At 36.4% G+C, this 20,360-nt stretch overlaps 1 protein-coding gene across 10 annotated transcripts in view; it reads right to left on the reverse strand.

Annotated features, from left to right (window-relative positions):
• TANC2 (tetratricopeptide repeat, ankyrin repeat and coiled-coil containing 2) overlaps nucleotides 1–20,360 on the reverse strand; it is a 363,388-nt gene that overhangs the window by 175,487 nt on the left and 167,541 nt on the right. For 7 of the 10 annotated variants that reach the window (XM_044938797.2, XM_044938800.2, XM_025279872.3 and 4 more), the window contains one exon: nucleotides 1,592–1,702. The exons of the other annotated variants lie outside the window; for them this stretch is intronic. In XM_044938797.2, the coding sequence (XP_044794732.1) occupies nucleotides 1,592–1,702 (111 nt within the window). The remainder of the gene's footprint in view (nucleotides 1–1,591; nucleotides 1,703–20,360) is intronic. 10 annotated transcript variants of the gene reach the window in all.

The raw sequence follows: 20,360 nt of genomic DNA on the forward strand, positions 1-20,360 counted from the left end.
TTACTTTGGTTCAATTCCAATTCAGTGAAGATTCATGTTTGTGGAAAATATACATAAGTAATAACATGGACAAGATTTTTCATAATGATTCAGCACTGGCATTCTAAATAACAGCAGCTCCCTTGCTTCTTGACAGTAACAATCACTAGATTAGATTAAAGATGTCAGATAGGCAATCAGGAAGTGAAAAATTAGTCCCCCCACACTAAATCTGATTTGCAAATCTGAAAAAGAAAAGACCTCTCTTCTCTTCCAAACCTCAATGCAGGAATAGAGAATTAGTGCATTTAATTATTTTACTTTATTATACTAAAATTTGCATGAAAAAATTTGCATGAAGAAATGCAGAGTATAATATTCCAGTGTCCAAGAAACATGACAATACCTCAAAACAGGAATTCTTTTAACAATGTGCTACTGTGTCATTTTAGGATGCTACTTTGTTCCTTTTAGATACAGAAAAGCTAGTTTCTAATACCTACCTGTGATTGATTTAAAAATGAAAGTCATTTACAACAGTAGATGAAGACCAAGGTTCTGCAACTTGAAAGCGAAATCCCTAAGGTCTTTCAATATTCAAAGCTGGTTCATAAAATCAAATGTCTCTGATTAGGTTTGCCTCAAGTTTTTTGCCTCCTGTCTTTTTTTAAAAAATACATGTCTCACCTGGCTTCAGAGGTATATTAGCCTGACATTTCAGATTACAGCTACTGATATCTTACCTAGAATTAGAAATCACCTTATTCTGCTAATCTCTAGTATGGTAAATATGTAGTAGTTGTATCCACTGTGGTTTAACATTGATTTTAATGAGCAGGAATAAACAAAAGACCTAAAACCAAGTCTTCTAAAGTTCTTTACTGAAGCTCTGATCTGTATACTCAACTAGAGCTGTGAACATTTCTAACATAGCTCTATAGACTCACTGTACCGTAAGTGTAAAGGATGTTGCCAAGCAACTCATCTAAGTTTGGAAGAATCTAAGCATTGATAATGAGTCTGTGTCAGCTTGGCTCCCACACAAGAAGGGTTTTAGTGAACTCCCACATGTGCTTACAGGCCATTCATGAGAAGAGGTATTTCTAACAGTGAGTGTCCAGGAGTCCAAATCAGGAAACTGTAACTTTTTTTCCTAATTCAAGTATAATGTTTCCAACATCACAACTATTTTCTATAACTGTTCAGAAAACCAATAAGGATTAAGGCAAAAAAAAAAAAAAGATCATATGCAAAGGACTACGGTTGAATTGACATTCTTATTCACACTTGAACACTGCTGAGTGGACATGGCCAAAGCAAAATTTCTTCAAGTATCTCAGGTCACACAAATCACCCTGAGAATGTATCTACCAAATTATTTTGATTCTTTTGAAAATTATCCTTGAAGCTGTTTTCAATATCTACATAATTATATCAATAATCAAAAAGGATGTTCAGTAGAAACTGCTCTAATAAGGAAAATACACAGTCAGTTGCACAAGAGATAACAGCTGTGATTTTATGAATAATATACATGCAAAACACTGCTCTGTTGGATGGGCCTAATCCAAACCTCCCTCTTTCAAAGCAGATACTTTGCATGCATGCTTACCAGGGCAGTATGCATCCACGTCCAGTTTCTGAGCTGAAGTGAGGGTTGGTGAGCCAAGCTCGGATTCTGGAATTCGTGGGCTCTCAACAAACTTTGCCTTCCTCAGAGGGGCTAAGGACAAAAAAAGAGACAGAGAGAGACAGGGAGAGGGGAAAAAAAAAAAAGAGAGAGAGAGAGAGGAAAACAGAAAGAAAGGAAGAAAAAGGAAAGAGAAACAGGGAAAGAGAAAGGAAAGAGAAACATAGAGGGGTCATGAGTAAGGGGAACAGCAGGCAACAGATGGAAGCACTTAAATGAACGACACACTCGTCAGACTCAGATCAGGTTACCCTATTTTTTTTTTTTTTTGTGCCAGAAAAAAATTAACTGCATTCTTCATAGAGGAGATGGGTCTTGTTAAAAAGTCACTGCAAACTGGAAAAGCTAAAATCTAATCATCTATTACCTTTGGCTATTTTCTCTTTCCTTATAAAGCAAAGAGCTTTCTGATTTTGTCTTCCTTTGCTGTTAAATGCAGGTATTAACTGACTGAAGTATCGGACTAAGCTTTAAAATTTTGTTTATAATAAATGTAACCAAAAGTTTTCTTTATCCAGAAATAACTATCAATACAATACTGGGTTGTGATAACTACCTTAAGTAGGATTAACCTGTTTAGCTTAACAAGAAGATCAATTACCTAACTGCTCAGCTATTAGGTAAGAAGTCAAAACTGCTAGTGGACTAAGATATTAACTAGGCCATGAGAGTTTGCAACTGGCTGCTAAAGATAAAGAGATGTGATTTGCTTATAAATACAATTATGAGTTCTATGGAACAGCAATATTCCATGCCATGGAATTCACTCAATCTTATAAGGAATGAATGAATGAAAAAAGCATAATTCATGAATTGAAAGTTTTCATATTAAAAGCTAGTGTAAATTTTATTAAATGACTTTTAGGCAAAAATGTTAAGGAACATTATTGATATACATTTAAATAGTTAAATATATTAAAAGTTAAAATTCTGAAGACCGCTTTGGTACTTTTAAACTGAATTCTATTAAATAAACTGTAATAGGATGAATGTGCTTAGTATAATACTGGTGGCAAAAGTACCAGCCAAATCTGAAATTGATTTGTATGCATTATAGACACTATAACTATAGGTGTTCCAGACATGTGAGTGCTTAAGATCACATTTCTTTTATCAAAAGTTTCGGCATGTTCTTCAAAATCCTCATCCATTACTGATTCACAGGGGGATTCTAAGTTATTCTAAAAGACCTTGTAAAAAGTAATGCAAAACTTTGTCATTACCATGACCAGAATTCTACTCTATGTTCTTTGGAGGTCAAAAATACAAAGTCTTTAAAAAATAGAAAGTATTTTTGATACTCAAAACCTACAGTCAACTAAATCACACTTAAATCTTAGGGTATGTATGTATATTTTAAGTGTATGTTAAAATAAAGTCTACTGTCTCCATGGCAACCAAGACTGAGGGTGCTAACAGAATGGTTCTCTGCCAAAAGCAAGCTTTGGAACAGCAGAATTCTCACCTCTGTTAACTGTAAAACTTGAGCCTATTTTTAAAAAATCACTATCACAAATGAAGATCTCAAGTGACTTATATGCATATCTGCAGGCTACTTTATCTGCAGCCAACATTAGAACCTCTTTCATTGTAATCTCACCAATTCAAAAATAATAAAACATTTTACTTATCCAAAATTGCTTTGTATAGGAGAAATTATTAATAGTTTAATTCTTAAATCTCTTAAGTCCTTTCCTAGAATTTTATTATTTTATCATGGCAGTAGAATAATTCTTTTACCTGCTGAGTTCTGACAAAGACAGCCCTGGTCCCTGCTCAAGGGACTCTATACATCTAAAAATTTTAATAACAATTTTTATAATGAAATTTGGGGCTAGTAGACAGACAGAAATCAGCAACTGAGGGCAGATACGTAAGAAAGAAATTGAAGGATGGCAGGAGAAGTTGAGGGAGGTAGGAAGAATGTTTAAGAATTATGAGATGAAGTCAAGGGGGAAAATCAAGATCCTAGAGATATGGAAAACTCAATACCATGTAGACTTCTCTCTTTTCTTTTCTCAGGGAGTACCAATTGTTACCTTTTTAGTTCACAGTGGACATTTAATTCTGCTTTTCTACCTTCATCTCTAACTGTCATCTACGAGACACTGTACATGTCTAATAATGAATTTATGTTATTTTATAAGGTAGATTATAATGTTGCTCTCTTTCAAATTATAAAGAACTAGTATTGTCTTAAGTCAAACACACACAGAAGATACAATCACAAGCATGACAGATTGTCCAAGATGCTTAACACTAGTTGGTGGAGAACATAATCAGTCAACATGAAAGATGGGACACAGCAGTTTGGAAGCCTAGAATGCTAATACATTTTTCTATAAAATAAATGGTATATAAGATGAATCAGATGGGTAGAAGAACTCTGTGTCAAAGGGTTTACCAAACAGTTTTTTTAAAGTGGTTGAAATAAGATGAGTAGGGGACTCTAATGAAGAAGAAAATGGTACCTTACTCTATTCTTGCCTGGGAAATTCCATGGACAGAGGAGCCTGGCGGGCTACAGTCCACTGAGTTGCAAAGCAGTCAGACACAACTTCACAACTAAACAACAAAGGGGACTCTAAAACCAAACCAGGTATTTTATTGTGATATAAGAGATAACAGGAAACCACTAATCTGAAATCTGAACCAATACTGGGTATATGATTCCTATGCTGTACGAGACTTGAGTTTGGGTATACGGCTGAGTTGAGATGCATACTGTATGCAGAGGATGCATACTGATTAGACTATACCGAAGTCACTCAGTCATGTCAGACTCTATGTGACCCCATGGACTGTAGCCTGCCAGGCTTCATCCGTGGGATTTTCCAGGCAAGAATACTGGAGTGGGCTGCCATTTCCCTCTCCAGGGGATCTTCCCGACACAGGGATCAAACCCGGATCTCCCGCGTTACAGGCAAACTCTTTACTGTCTGAGCCACCAGGGAATCCTATTAGAGTATGGGCTTAGTCATTTGAAAGATTGAGGTTGTAGCTCTAGCACTTACAGGTAATAAGAAACTGGGCAAGTCAGCCTTACTAGGCCCGGAGCAAAAAGTCTATGATTATAGAAAACAAAGTAAGCACATGGTTTCAAGACAGAGAATGGAGAGGCAGCATAACATGGTATAAGATCTTGTTGGAAAACCCAACAGAACTTTTTGGTCAATTTAACAGAAGAGTAGGGAAGGACTGGATAACAGAGGAATGAACGATCTGAGCCCTGAAACTAGAAAGCCTAAGTTAGATCCCATCTCTTCGACCTTATCCTAGCTGTGAGAACTTTTCTGTGCCTGTTTCCTCATCAGTTACTTGGGATTAATAACAGTAGCTACAGCATGGGACAGTTGCAAGGATTACATGAATTAACTCAAATAAAATGGTTAGAAAAGTGCCAGCACAGAATATCCTTTGTAAATGCTAGCTGTTTTTATCACTGTTTCTGCTGCTATCGTCATCATCATCACCATCACAGACACAGCATGCTTTGCAAAGTCTGAACTGTCTGTGACAGAGGGGTAAAACAAAGATGTCTAAGATGCCATGCAGGGATGATAAGAACAGCAATATTACCAATTAAATTTTTAAAACTGAGAAGGAAATAATGTTGAAGAAAACATGCTATAACTTAGAAAGTGGTAGAAAACCCAAGTCAAAATGGTCTAAGTTAGACAAAGAGAAATATGTGGGTATAGAAAGTTAAACAGTATGATTTAGACCACTAGTTCTCAAACTGTGGTGCCTGGACCAGCAGTAAAGCATCATCTGGGAATTTGTTAGAAATGCAAATGATCAGACCCCATGTCAAACCAGCTGAGGACCAGAAACTTGAGACAGTATAGGCTCAGCAATCTGTGTTTAGCAAACCCTCCAAGTGATTCGAAAGCACACTAAACTTTGTGGACACTGGATTAGAGAGATCTATAAATACCTCATGAAAATGGATCACTAAAAGACCTTATCTGACAAAAAAAGTTGAAACAAAATAGAAACCAAGGCCTCATCTCTGAAAGTATTCCCATCTATGGGTAAAAGTTAGGATTTCTTCTCAATCACTATTTTAGCACTACAACTCTTGTGTTATGGGTTTATTTATTTTTTAAACCAATCCCAGTTATAAAGTATCCATCATTCAGAGCCTGTTTTGAAGAGAAACCAATGTGTCTGTACTCGTTAATTTTTACCAAGATCACTGAGGGGTAGAGGACAGGGGATTAAGAGCAATCAGATAGATCATAAAGAAATGTTAATGGTGAAAAAGAAAATCCATCTATGGAGGTTCCTCTGTAAACTGAGATGCTGAAGATGATGCTGAAGCACACCCTGCTCAACAACTATGAGTGAAATTCGATCAGTTGTGTCTGACTCTTTGTGACCCCATGGACTACACAGTCCATGGAACTCTCCAGGCTGGAATACTGGAGTGGATAGCTGTTCCCTTCTCCAGGGGATCTTCCCAACCCAGGGATTAAAACCAGGTCTCCCACGTTGCAGGTGGATTTTTTTTATCAGCTGAGCCACCAGGGAAGCCCCAAGCAACTATAAAGACATTAAAATATAAATTTTAATAACTACTTAAGTATTTGTCTTCATTAAATGTTTCACAGCAAAGGGGAACTTCTATGGAGAAACTGGCATAAGACTCAGATACTCATGGGAGAATGGTATGGAGACAGATCAAACAAAAGCAAGGACCAGGAAAATGAGAACTGAAGGATAAATATAAAGACGAGTGGAACATAAAGTACCAAGAAAGTACTTTTACAAAGTTGGTTTTGAGATTAAATGCATACTTAGTAAGGAGTACGTCAAGGCTATATATTGTCACCTTGCTTATTTAACTTATATGCAGAGTACATCATGAGAAATGCTGGGCTGGAAGAAGCACAAGCTGGAATCAAGACTGCAGGGAGAAATATCAATAACCTCAGATGTGCAGATGACACCACCCTTATAAAGTGAAGAGGAACTAAAAAGCCTCTTGATGAAAGTGAAAGAGGAGAGTGAAAAATTTGGCTTAAAGTTCAACATTCAGGAAACGAAGGTCATGGCATCTGGTCCCATCACTTCATGGGAAATAGATGGGGAAACAGTGGAAACAGTGTCAGACTTTATGTTGTTGGGCTCCAAAATCACTGCAGATGGTGACTGCAGCCATGAAATTAAAAGATGCTTGCTCCTTGGAAGGAAAGTTATGACCAACCTACATAGCATATTGAAAAGCAGAGACATTACTTTGCCAACAAAGGTCTGTCTAGTCAAGGCTATGGTTTTTCCTGTGATCATGTATGGATGTGAGAGTTGGACTGTGAAGAAGGCTGAGAGCCGAAGAATTGATGCTTTTGAACTGTGGTGTTGGAGAAGACTCTTGAGAGTCCCTTGGACGGCAAGGAGATCCAACCAGTCCATTCTAAAGGAAATCAGTCCTGGGTGTTCACTGGAAAGACTAATGCTAAAGCTGAAACTCCAATACTTTGGCCACCTGATGCGAAGACTTGACTCATTGGAAAAGACCCTGATGCTGGGAGGGATTAGGGGCAGGAGGAGAAGGGGACACAGAATGAGATGGCTGGATGGCATCACCGACTCGATGGACATGAGTTTGGGTAAACTCCGGGAGTTGGTGATGGACAGGGAGGCCTGGTGTGCTGCGATTCATGGGGTCGCAAAGTCAGACACGACTGAGGGACTGAACTGAACTGAACTGAACTAGTAAGGTTAATCTAAAGACAAATTCACTGTCAAATGTGAAAGGAGGATAAAAAGGTTTTAGTTACAGGCAAGAGAAAGAAGTACAGGTGTCCAAGTTAGAAAGAAAGAAGCAAAGTTATCTTTGTTTGCAGATGACAAAATCGTAAATATAGAAAATCCTAAAGATTCCACCAATAAATGAACTCAGCAAAGTTGTACGACACAAAATCAACATACAAAAATTCCTTAACAGTGAACAATCTGGAAAGGAAATTAAGAAAACAATTCAATTTAAAATAGCAACAAAAAATACCTACAAGTAAATTTAATAAAGGAAGCTAAAGACCTGAAACACTGAAACTACAAAATGTTGCTGAAAGAAAATAAAGAAGATACAAGTAAATGGAAAGAAAACCCTTGTTCATGAATTGTAAAATTTAACATTGTTAAGATGGCAATACTACCCAAAATGATCCATAGATTCAATGCAATCCTTATCAAAATCCCAGAGGTTTTTTTGCATAGATAAAAAAAGTCATCCTAAAATTCATATGGATCAAGCGGACAAGTTTTTCAATATACGGTGTTGGGAAAACTGGATATGTGTATGCAAAACAATGAAGGTGGAACCTTATCTTATACCAAATACAAAAATTAACTCAAAATGGATCAAAGACCTAAATGTAAGTTAAAGTTATATAATTCTTAGAAGAAAACTTAGGAGGAAAGATATGAACAATTTAACTGTTAAGGAAGTAGAGAGAGAGAGAGTGGAAAATTTATTTGGAAAGAAAAATCTGTATTTTAAAAAGTTTTTAACAGAGCTTTCATAGGCAAACTCTTATAACATTCATAATATTTTAGTTCCTAAACATTTACTAGAAAAATAAACCTTTGAGTAACAATGGATTTCCTGGAGTGAGGGTGGGAAGCAAGGGTAGAAGGAGAGAGATTGTTTGTGATACTCTTTATTTCCTCCTCCTTAACCCCCAATCTAATGGTGGTTTAAAACTGGAAAATCGTGAGAATAGTATCTATCCAATATCCTGATCAACCTCTTCTCATAACTGTGCTTAAATGGTGACACAAACCACACCCTGAATAAAGGAAGAATGCCATGGAACTTTTGTTAGTTATGCAACAAAGAACAAATGAATCCCCTAAAACAGAGGGATCAAAAACAAGTTTAAAAAAATTGAGAGAGAAAAACCAATAGAATCTGACAATTTGACACGGGCTAGATATAAGTGAAAAGCAGATGAAAAGAAAGAACTGTAATTCATATAGTTTCCTGTTTTTTAGCAAGAAGAAAGTATCTATTCATAGAAAATAAAAAACATATAAAAGAAATGAACACCCTCAGATGCAACCCAGAAAGAGGAAATTAAATGTGACATGACAGTCTTTATCAAATAATGGCTAGTCCACTGTAGAAAGAGCTTCTGACACATTATAATGAAAAATAAAACTTTACTGCTCCAACCAATTACAAAATTAACATTAAGCTGGCAAAGTACCTTTCTGGTTCTCTTTTCATCTATAAAGTATAAAAAATGAAGTATATGTTTTATATATTTCTCTTTTCCTTGCTTCTTCCCCAAATACCATGTATTACTGTCTTTAGTCTCCCCATTCTCCTGACTTTAAACTACAAACAAAAATGCTTGCATGTTGTTTTACATCCATACTATTCTGTGAAGTATCAAATAATCAGAACACATTTATTTTAAATCTGAATAAAGATACATTAATATTATTAGAAACACAACATAATATTTATTTCTGACAACAGACTATTTGAAATGTGATCTCTTTGAAACCTGTATGAATTTAAGTATATGAAATGTGTGCAGTGTGGCAAAGTGAAGTCAACTGTGTTTACCGATACAAAAATGTCAGTGTGTGGCCACTAGTTATCCATGATGGACTCTCATACGAACATTCCCTATCTCCACTGATGATAGTGAACAGTTTTAAAAAGAAGAAATTCAGAATTTATTTTATTTGAGGAGAAACCAATATTATGTAGTTTTACAATTTCCAAGACTAATAGCAACTATATCTACTGTCTAAAAAAATTGAAAGGTAGCTGATCAGCATCAACTTATAGCAATATGGTCCCAATGAAAAGGAGGAGCTCACCTGAACATAACACAAAGAATACAGCAGCTATCCAAGTACAGAGAAAACACTCAATCAGTCTGTTGAAAATTTAGGGATTTGAATACAAAAGTAAGGTCTTTTAAAGAAAGTATCTATCACCTAAAGACTTCAATACTAACTTCCTAATAATGAAAACAAAACAAAAAACTCTAAACAAGTAAAACCTAAATAACTAAAATGACATTAATAATTTTAAATAAATAAATAATTCAATAAAGTACAGAACAACTGTTTACGAACAGTAATACAGCCAACTGCTACAGAGAAGTGACAAAAAATGCAATTTGAGATGGTATATTAGATACTCAGTTCAGTTCAGTTCAATTGCTCAGTCATGTCCGACTCTTCGCGATCCCATGGACTGCAGCACGTCAGGCTTCCCTGTCCATCACCAACTCGCGGAGCGTACTCAAACTCATGTCCATCAAGTCAGTGATGCCATCCAACCATCTCATCCTCTGTCGTCCCCTTGTCCTCCCACCTTCAATTTTTCCCAGCATCAGGGTCTTTTCCAATGAGTCAGTTCTTCGCCTCAGGTGGCCAAAGTATTGGACTTTCAGCTTCAGCATCAGTCCTTCCAATGAACACCCAGGACTGATCTCCTTTAGGATGGACTGGTTGGATCTCCTTGCAGTCCAAGGGACTCTCAAGAGTTTTCTCCAATACCACAGTTCAAAAGCATCAATTCTTTGGCACTCAGCTTTCTTTATAGTCCAACTCTCACATCCATACATGACTACTGGAAAAACCATAGCTTTGACTAGATGGACCTTTGTTGGCAAAGTAATGTCTCTGTTATTTAATATGCTGTCTGGGTTGGTCATAACTTTTCTTCCAAAGAGCAAGCGTCAATAATCTCAGATATGCAGATGACACCACACTTGGCAGAAAGCGAAGAAGAACTAAAGAGCCTTTTGATGAAAGTGAAAGAGGAGAGTGAAAACGCTGGCTTAAAACTCAACATTCAGAAAACGAAGATTATGGCATCTGGTCCCATCACTTCATTGCAAATAGATGGGGGAAACAATGGAAATAGTGACAGACTTTATTTTTTTGGTTTTCAAAAATCACTGCAGTTGGTGACTATAGCAATGAAATTAAAGATGCGTGCTCCTTGGAAGAAAAGTTACGACCAACCTAGACATTAGATAGTACATTAGTAGTATTTATTTTCAAGTAATAACTTCAAAGTCAGAGAATACCATGAATACATTCATAAAGCTGTCTACTGACCAAAATTTAGAGGATGTGGTATCAGGGCTCAATTTTTTTCAGAGCAGAAGCATTAAATAGTAAATAAAAAGCCTGAGGACAGTAATGAAATAAGAATTCTTTGAAAAGATGAACAAAATGAAAAATCTTTAAAAATGGGCAGGAGAACTGAATAGACTTTTTCCAAAGAGGAAATACAAATGGCCAATAGGCCTATAAAAAGATGCTCAACACTGCTAATCATCAGGGAAATGCAAATCAAAACCACAATGAGATACCACCTCACACACGTCAGAATGGCTGTCATCGGAAAGAACACAGTAACAAATGTCGGTGAGGATGTGGGGAAAAGGGAACCCCTATACACTGTTCATAGGAATGTAAATTGGTGCAGTCACTGTCAAAAACAATATGAAGGTTTCTCAAAAAACTAAAAAGAGAACTACCATTTGATGGAGCAATGCCACTCCCAGGTATATATTTAAAAAAAAAAAAAAGCTAATTCTAAAAGATACATGCATACCAATGTTCCTAGAAGTGTTATTTACAATTGCCAAGATATGGATGCAACCTAAGCATCCATCAACAGATGAATGGATAAAGAAGATGTGGTATACCAAACACACGCACACACGCTTACACACACCAGAATACTACTCAGCCATCATACTATTCTGCCACTAGCAGCAACATGGATGGACTTGAAGGGCAATAACGCCAAGTCAGAAAAAGAAAGACAAACACTGTGTGATATCACCTACATGTGAAATCTAAAACATACAACAAACCCGTGAATATAACAAAAAAGAAGCAGACTCACAGATCTAAGAGGAAAAACTAGTGGTTACCCATAGAGAGAGGGAAAGGAGGAGGGCCCATTCCCTTTTCTAGGGGATCTTCCTGACCCAGGGATCCAACCTGGATTTCCCGCACTGCAAGCACACTGTTTACCATCTGAGCCACCAGGGAGGCCCAGAGACAGGGAAAGAGGAAAGGAAAAACAGGGGTAGAGGACTAACAAGCACAGACTATTAGGTTGGCCAAAGTTTGGGGTTTTTTGTAACATCTTATGGAAAAATCCAAATGAACCTTTTGGTCAACCCATAATAAGGTATAAAATAAGCTACAAGGATATATTGTACAACACAGAGAAAGAACACAGCCATTACTTTACAATAACTATAAATCGAGTACAAAACCTTTAAAAAGTGTGAATTACTTTATTGTATACCTGTAACTTATATAATATTGTACAGCAACTATGACACAACCGTTATGACAGAAAGCGAAGAGGAACTAAAAAGCTTCTTGATGAAGGTGAAAGAGGAGAGTGAAAAAGCTGGCTTAAAACTCAATATTCAAAAAACTAAGATCATGGCATTAGGTTCCATCATTTCATGGCAAATAGATGGGGAAACAATGGAAATGGTGAAAGACGTTATTTTCTTGGGCTCCAAAATCACTGCAGATGGTGACTGCAGCCATGAAATTAAAAGATGCTTGTTCCTTGGAAGAAAAGCTATGGCAAACCTAGACAGCGTATTAAAAAGCAGAGACACTACTTTACCAACAAAGGTCTGTATAGTCAAAGCTATGATTTTTCCAGTAGTCATGTATGGGTGTGAGAGTTGGACCATAAAGAAGGCTGAGCACCAAAGAATTGATGCTTTTGAACTGTGGTGCTGGAGAAGACTCTTGAGAGTCCCTTGGACTACAAGGAGATCAAACCAGTCCAGCCTAAAGAAAATCAATCCTGAATATTCATTGGAAGGACTGATGCTGAAGCTCCAACACTTTGGCCACCTGATGTGAAAAGCCAATTCATTAGAAAAGACCCTGATGCTGGGAAAGATTGAGGGCAGGAGGAGAAGGGGAAAACAGAGTACAAGATGGTTGGATGGTTTCACTGACTCAAAGGACATGAGTTTGAGCAAGCTCCGGGAGATGGTGAAGGACAGGGAAGCCTGGTGCGCTGCAGTCCATGGGGCTGCAAAGAGTCGGACATGAATGAGAGACTGAAAAACAACAACAGCAACTATACTTCAATAAACAAACAAAAAGCAAACAGAACGGATGCATTATACTTTAAAGATACATATAACTTTGATATTTTACAAAAATAAAAGACTATATACCTACAAAAAATTGAAAAATCCTAAACCAGACTGACCAAGAAAAACAGCAAAGACACAAATTACCAAAACTTATGAATGAAAGACAGGACATCACTATCAACTCTATAGAATGAAAAAGATCATAAGAGAATGTTATGAATAACTTATGCCAAGAAATCAGACAGTTTAGATGAAATGGACAATTCCTGACACAAATGATCAAAACCGATTCATTAAGAAATGGGAAATCTGAATAGACTGTTACATGCAAGGAAACTGAATTAACAATTAAACATCTCCCTATAAAGAAAAGCCCAGTTCTACTTGACAACACTGGTGAATTCTATCAAATACTTCAAAAAAGCAGAAGTTAATAGCACTCTTTTACAAACTCAATCAGAAAATTAGGAAAAAAGTTGTGACAAGAGCACGAGACCTAAAAAAGGTTAGTTTAGGTACCTGTGGCTAGATTTTATATCAACAGTCTACAAGAAATCTGCAGTGATATTTATTTGATTTATGAATTTAGTTTATTCATATTTAGTTTAAGCACTTAAATAAATATCATCACATTTTTTCTTGTTTTAAAAATTAGTTGATATGATAGCATTTTAAGTTTTACTAAATAAAAAAGTTTAAAAACTAAGCTTTTCCCAATACAACATCTATTGATAATCATTTTCTTACAAAGCTTTATAAAAAATATGATTTTGCTCTGACCTTATTTGGTATAGCAAAGCAAAATTAAGAGTAAAAATTTAAAAATAAGAATAAAAATAATTTTGTAGAAAGAGCATTCTAGTAGTAGAAAAATATGCTTAAACTTTGTTTCAGAAAGATCAGTGGGAAGGGTAATTTTGTTTGAGACTTCCAGAGCCTCTTCTGTTAGTGAAACTAACTTCTTGCTGGAGCCTAATTCTAACACTGTGTACACAGCTCTAAAAACAAATAGCTCACTTTCAAAAAGCTATACAATAACCAATAACACAACAGCTAACATGTGTATAACAGTTTATTTTACACCTTTATTTATATTTTTACCTAACTCATTGAAAAGTGAAGGTGTTACTCATTCAGTCGTGTCCAACTCTTTTGAGACCCCATAGACTACAGCCTGCCAGGCTCCTCTGTCCATGGAATTCTCCGGGCAAGAAGACAGGAATAAGTAGCCTTTGCATTCTCCAGGGGATCTTCCCAACCCAGGGATTGAACCCAGGTCTCCTGCATTGTAGAGAGATTCTTCACTGTCTGAGCCATCAGGGAAGCCCATACCTAAGTCATTAAACCTTCATAATTAAACCCAAAACAAGTGGGAAAATACACTCAAAAGATCTATTGCCCAAGATCACAATATTCAAGTGGTAGATTACAGACTTTTGATTTAGAACACTGTATTGTTTTGTTCACACTTGAATACAGTCCTTCAAAAGGCAGCACTCATTTTAGGAAGAAATGATTTTACATAAGCAGCAGTAAACTGAATTACATAGTATAGTAGACTTTACTGGTGCCTACCAGCACCCTGCAGCTGTCACTCCTTTCTAGGCATTCCCTTTGCCAGCTTCTGATGACTACATGCCTAGTTCCGGCTTATTAAATAAGAGCAGAGGTGACACAGTCCCTGTACGATTTTTCAGTCTGTTTCTTCCTCTGGCACAAAAGTCATAAAGAGGTATCATGTTGAGACGGTAGAGATGCAAGACTGAAGCAGCCTGGGTTGCTGTGTTATTGCATAAATGACAGCTGTCTTGGAGAGCTGCCCAGGCTTGCTGGTTAAACTAGAAATAGACCTTTGTTGTATTAAGCCACTGAGATTTTTAAGGTTTTTTTGTCATGACAGAATAGTCTAGCCTATTCTGACTAATGGAATAGCTACAATGTTATTCCCTTTCCATTATCTTTCAATTCTTCTGAAGAAATTCAGAAGTTACAAGATGAAAACAACTGCATGTGTAAAGCTTTTATAGCCTAGTCTGGAGTTGGTATGTATTATTTCCACTCATGTTAGTCAAAATTCAGGCACATGGCACATTTATCTGCAAAGAAGGCTGGGATATATAGTTTACTGTGTGCTCAGGTAGAAAGAGGAATAGGTTTTGGTGAATGTGTAGTATTCTTTGCCATATTCTACAAAATAGCTTTGAAATTTGTACAAGTTAAATGCGTGCATGCTCGGTTGTGTCCAATTCTCTGCGACCCCACAATGCTCCTCTGTCCAATGAATTTTTCAGGCACGAATACTGGAGTGGGTTGCCATTCCCTTCTCCAAAGGGATCTTCCCTGTCCTGGGGGTTGAACCCACATCTCCTGTGTCTCCTGCACTGGCAGCCAATTTTTCACCACTGAGCCACCTGGGAAGCCCTCATACAAATTAGATGCAGAACTAATGAACAAAGCAGCAAATTCTATATAAACTTAGCCCCTTTCTTTTAAATCGGCTGCACATACATCATTAAGAATTAGGAGCAGCCTAAATATACACAATTCTTTTCATTCATGCACAATTCTTTAGACTATAGTGCCTAGAATACTGCAGTACACGCGGTATCTGGTAAATTATTTGCTAATGAAGAATATATACAGTAGAAAATCAAAGCAAATAAGGAATTATAAATAATAGCTTTAATAAAAGAAATGTCTTAAAATATGAGTTTTAAAAAGCACTCATGGATAATATAAAAGTTAATCACACTATAAATCATCTCACTGAGAGACTGAGACTTCCAGAAAACAAACACTGTATAAATCATCATTATAATTAGACCATAATTATTTAATTTCCAGCTTTACTTTCCATAAATAATAGCCAAGAAAACATGCTGAGAACATAGTTAAGTCAAAAGGAAAACACTAGAAAGGATACTTTGGCTGTGTTCAAGTTCTTCCACATTCAGGGATATCTGAAGGATGCATTAACAAACAAAGCCAACATCCTCTTTATTCTTGACTTTCACCAGGAAGGCTACGCAGCTGTTTTCTGACCCTCCAAGGCATATCAGTCCCTAGCTGATCAGTCTGATCTTTTTGAGCTTCATTTAAAACCTTTGTTTAGGCAGGTCTGGAGTAACCCTCTGCTCTGAAGATGTTTAGCACTACTGCCAAAGTGAGTCCTTTCTTGAATTGCTACTGAATGCTCCAGGTTTTTAACGAGAACTCTACAGTCTGGTTAGTCAGAATGAAAAAAAACTCCCGTTTCTGGGAGAACCCTAAGAACTGTTATGGATTTATTCCTTCTTCAGCCTCCTGGAGTCTCACCCCACCGATGTGCAATTCAGTATTATGTTACAGACTCAAAAGGGCCCCTATGCAGAATTTTGTAGTTCTGTTTCTGTTAAGCTCCCCATTCTTCTGTAAATTCCCAAATTTTTTTCTGTTTTAAACTGAAATATAGTTGATTTACAATGTTGTGCCAATCTCTGCTGTACAGCAAAGTAACTCAGTTTTATACATATATACATTCTTTTTTTAATATTCTTTTCCATTATGGTTTATCCCAGGAGACTGGATACGGTTTCCTGTGCTATACAATAGGACCTCGTTGTTTATCCATTCTATATTTAATAGTTTACATCTAACCAATCCCAATTTCTGATCTCTGTTTCCTCAGTTCAGCAAGACTGCCATTCTCTGCTTGAGTTTCATCATCAGGAGAATACCTTTAGGCAAAAAGCCAGGATTCACCTAGTTTCCTCCTCCACCACATTACTATGCTGTCAACTGTCCAATATCTGAAAAAGTTGTTTCTAGTGGCAGGGCAAGTCTGGTACTGGTTAATCCATCATGATGGGAAGAAGTCTCTTATGGTGTTTTCATTTGCATTTTCCAGATGTTTAGTATTCATAATGTGGCTGACAAAAGGCAGAACTTTTGTCTGCTTATAATTGCTGTAGCCTTAGTGATGCTTGTAATAGTGCAGGGCACAGAGCAAGTACTATTATTTGTTAAATGAGTTAACTATGCTTATCTACATATTTTTGGAGGTATAAATGATCTGTTTTATATTCATCATCCATCTAGTGATGAAAACTGGTGATTCTAAGCTGTATCCAAAGTAACTCCCACATAAGTTCTATTTTCATGCACTTATGCTATGCGACATAAAGAGATATACTAGACAAACTGATACATAGGTAGACTATACAAGCAATAAACACGGAGACAACACGGTGCCCCAAAGGAACAGTTACGTCAAAAATGAAGGCGATGACTTGTCGGACATTCCCATAAGACATTACTTCAATGGAATTTTTAACAATATTAAATAGAAATTCTCATTTCAATAAGAAATTGAAATTTAAATCTTTGTTTATCTCCTCCATTGCAGGTGGATTCTTTACCAGCTGATCTACCAGGGAATCCTGTGTTTATCATACACAGTATTGTTACAAAGAAAAAGGCAAACTATTACAGCCTACAACTCACTCTGTAAATGCCAAACCTTAGTGTGTTTAGATAAAATAATGGAGTGTAGCTGTCAAATGTCCATTTTAATATCTTTGCATATGCAAATCAATAATCAAGAATTCAGAAAAGCCTTTTAAATATTCTAACACAATATTCAAATGCCAATTAGTTTAATATTAAGTTTCATTTCCATGCATCTGAAGAAGGGCTAGGTTTTTGATAATATGAAAAGTAGTTCCAAATTTAAAATATTTCAGTATGTTGGCTTACTGATATATAAGCAATTCTATATATTTGTCAGGCCAACTTCTGAGTTTTAAAGTACCTAAATTATATAATGACATTAAAATTTAGAGTATTACACAAACATGTTTTGTCATAGGAAAATATGAAACTACAAGCAGTGAAAATAATGCAACTAAAAATGATCAGAATCCTACGTCTCTTAAAGTTTCAGAGTATATGGCCTTTCCTATTTTCCTATCCTAAAGGTATACCTCCTCAAATAAAAAATGTTTCAAACAAATTTTACATATGTAGCTGGAAAATACAGCATTTATATGTGAAACATATATGTAATTTATGCAATAATACAGCACAGATGTGATAAGACTGGAAGGCAAGAGGTTAGATGCACTTGTAAATGTTCTGAAAATCAGTTCTAAAAATTAGTCTCCATGTCTCCCAAATTAGAGGAGACACGTATCTTTTCTAGCACCTTTATGATAGAAGTATTACATCTGTATAATTCATATTTTCTCATCATACACCTATGAGAAAGTAGGAAGAAAGAAACAGGATTAAAAAAAAGAACACACTGATTAAAAGAAAGAGCTTTAAAGTGGGACTTATGTTACAGGGCCTATGTTATATGGTTCAACACATTATTTAACTTTTCCAAGCCTGGATTCTGCGTCTTTAAAACGTGATCCATAATCTCTCTCTTAGAATTGTTATACAGATTAAATTAAAGAATAAAGTACAGATAAAAGAAGACATTAATACTTATTATTCTTTGGAAATACGCAGCTGAAACAAAATGTGCTGCTCAAGGCCACAGACAGAGCTAACCCTGGAATAGAAACTAAAATGTGGATCTTGGACTCACAGATCAACCGTAATGCCACAGCAGAGACTCTGTATATCTCTGAACTAAGTGGCCTACAAAATCATAGTAACATTAATAGTATGCCACTTACTCTCATGATTACTGTAAAGACATAAATGAACTCATCTCTGCAAAGCAATTAGCACAGTGGCTTACATACAGAACTGTGCTCAATACTGGATGTTGTCACTGTTATTAGTATCTGTGATGATGATGATGTAACAAGTAATGGAGGAACATGGAGATATACACAGTAAATTTTAAAAGGCTGATCAAAATTTGGTATCCAGAGGGGATGGTTTATGATGTCAAAGAATTAATTTACTCATGCTTCTTGCCTCAGTTCTGTCTGTTGTTCTGTAACCACCCCCCCCAAAAAAAAAACCCAGAAGCTTTTTAATGGGTGAAGTTACTTTCTTTACTGGAATATGAATTATAACAAAAATACTAGGTCCTCTTACCTGTATGATGGGGAAAGGCACAGTCTGTTGAAAGAGTGGTATTTAGAATAAAAGAAAGCTAGTAGTTAGTTCCTTTTCAACATTTTACAAAGTATAATTTAAAAGTGTGTTAAGTTATTTGATCCAGAAATTATAAATTTGAAGTACAAATTCCATCCCTCTATTATTTGTGTCTGAATTGTGAAACCTACTCTTTTAAGGCAGGGACTGCAGAATAATCATCTCAGAAAAGTCCTTTGAGGATGATGCGTGATGCCGTTACACTGCTGTTTTCCATCTCGCATCAACTATCAGTAAAGGCTGAAAATATGCTGAGTAGGTGCAACAATATAAAATTCCTTGGAAAAAATAGTTTCACATACACTTAAGAAATGAAGTGAAATAAATCTGAATAGTAAGCATGTAAATAATGGTCAGCCATCAATTTCTGACAATTCCCAATTGACTTCTCCGAAAGGACCTACCATATGACCCAGCAATCCCACTACTGGGCATATATCCTGAGAAACCCATAATTCAAAAAGACAGATGGATCCCAATGTTCACTGCAGCACTATTTATAACAGCCAGGACAAGGAAGCAACCTAGTTGTCCATGGACATATGAATGGATAAAGAAGTTTGGTACATACATACAATGGAATATTACTCAGCCACAAAAAGGAATGCATTTGAGTCAATTCTAGTGAGGTAGATGAACCTAGAGCCTATTAAACACAATGAAGTAAGTCAGAAAGAGAAAAGCAAATATTGTATATTAACGCATATACATGGAATCTAATAAAATGTACTGATGAACCTATCTGTAGGACAGGAACAGAGATGCAGACAGAGAATAGATTTGTGGACAAAGTGGGGGAAGGAGAGGGTGGGACAAATTGAGAGAGTAGCACTGAGGCATATACAGTACCATGTGTAAAATAGATAGCTACTAGGAAGTTGCTACATAACACAGGAAGTTCAACCCAGTGCTCTGTGATGATCTAGAGACGTGCGAAGGGATGGGGGGTGGCAGGGAGGTTTAACAGGGAGGGGACACATATACTTGCGGCTGATCCACGTTGTTGTATGCCAGAAACCAACACAATGCTGTAAAGCAATTATCTCCAATGAAAACTAAAAAGCTCAGAAAATTAACAGTTAAAGAAAGGAGGCTAAAATCAGTTTTATTTATTTTTTTCTTTTATGAAAGTTCAGGAAAGTATGCTGAAGAAGGTCCTAGGCAGTCAGTGTGGAAGGCAGAGAACTGCTGTAATCTGCCATAAAAGGAAACACTGGGCTAGACTATAATAAAACTCTACAAGGACAGAAAACAACAAATTGAGTCTTTGTCCCATGGACAAAAATGACTCCTGAGACATTTTCAAAGATTAAGTGTGGAGACCCAATAACCTTCTGGCTTGATTTTGGAGTGCACAGTTGCTATTGATCTTATAATAAAGAACTCACAACAGAGAATACTTCACTATCCACTAGCTGCGGGTAAAGAATCACAATCTTTCTCTAATCTTAGACTATCTGTCAGCAATTTCC

This window comes from Bubalus bubalis, chromosome 3, assembly GCF_019923935.1.
Source record: "Bubalus bubalis isolate 160015118507 breed Murrah chromosome 3, NDDB_SH_1, whole genome shotgun sequence".
Classification (NCBI taxonomy): domain Eukaryota; kingdom Metazoa; phylum Chordata; class Mammalia; order Artiodactyla; family Bovidae; genus Bubalus; species Bubalus bubalis.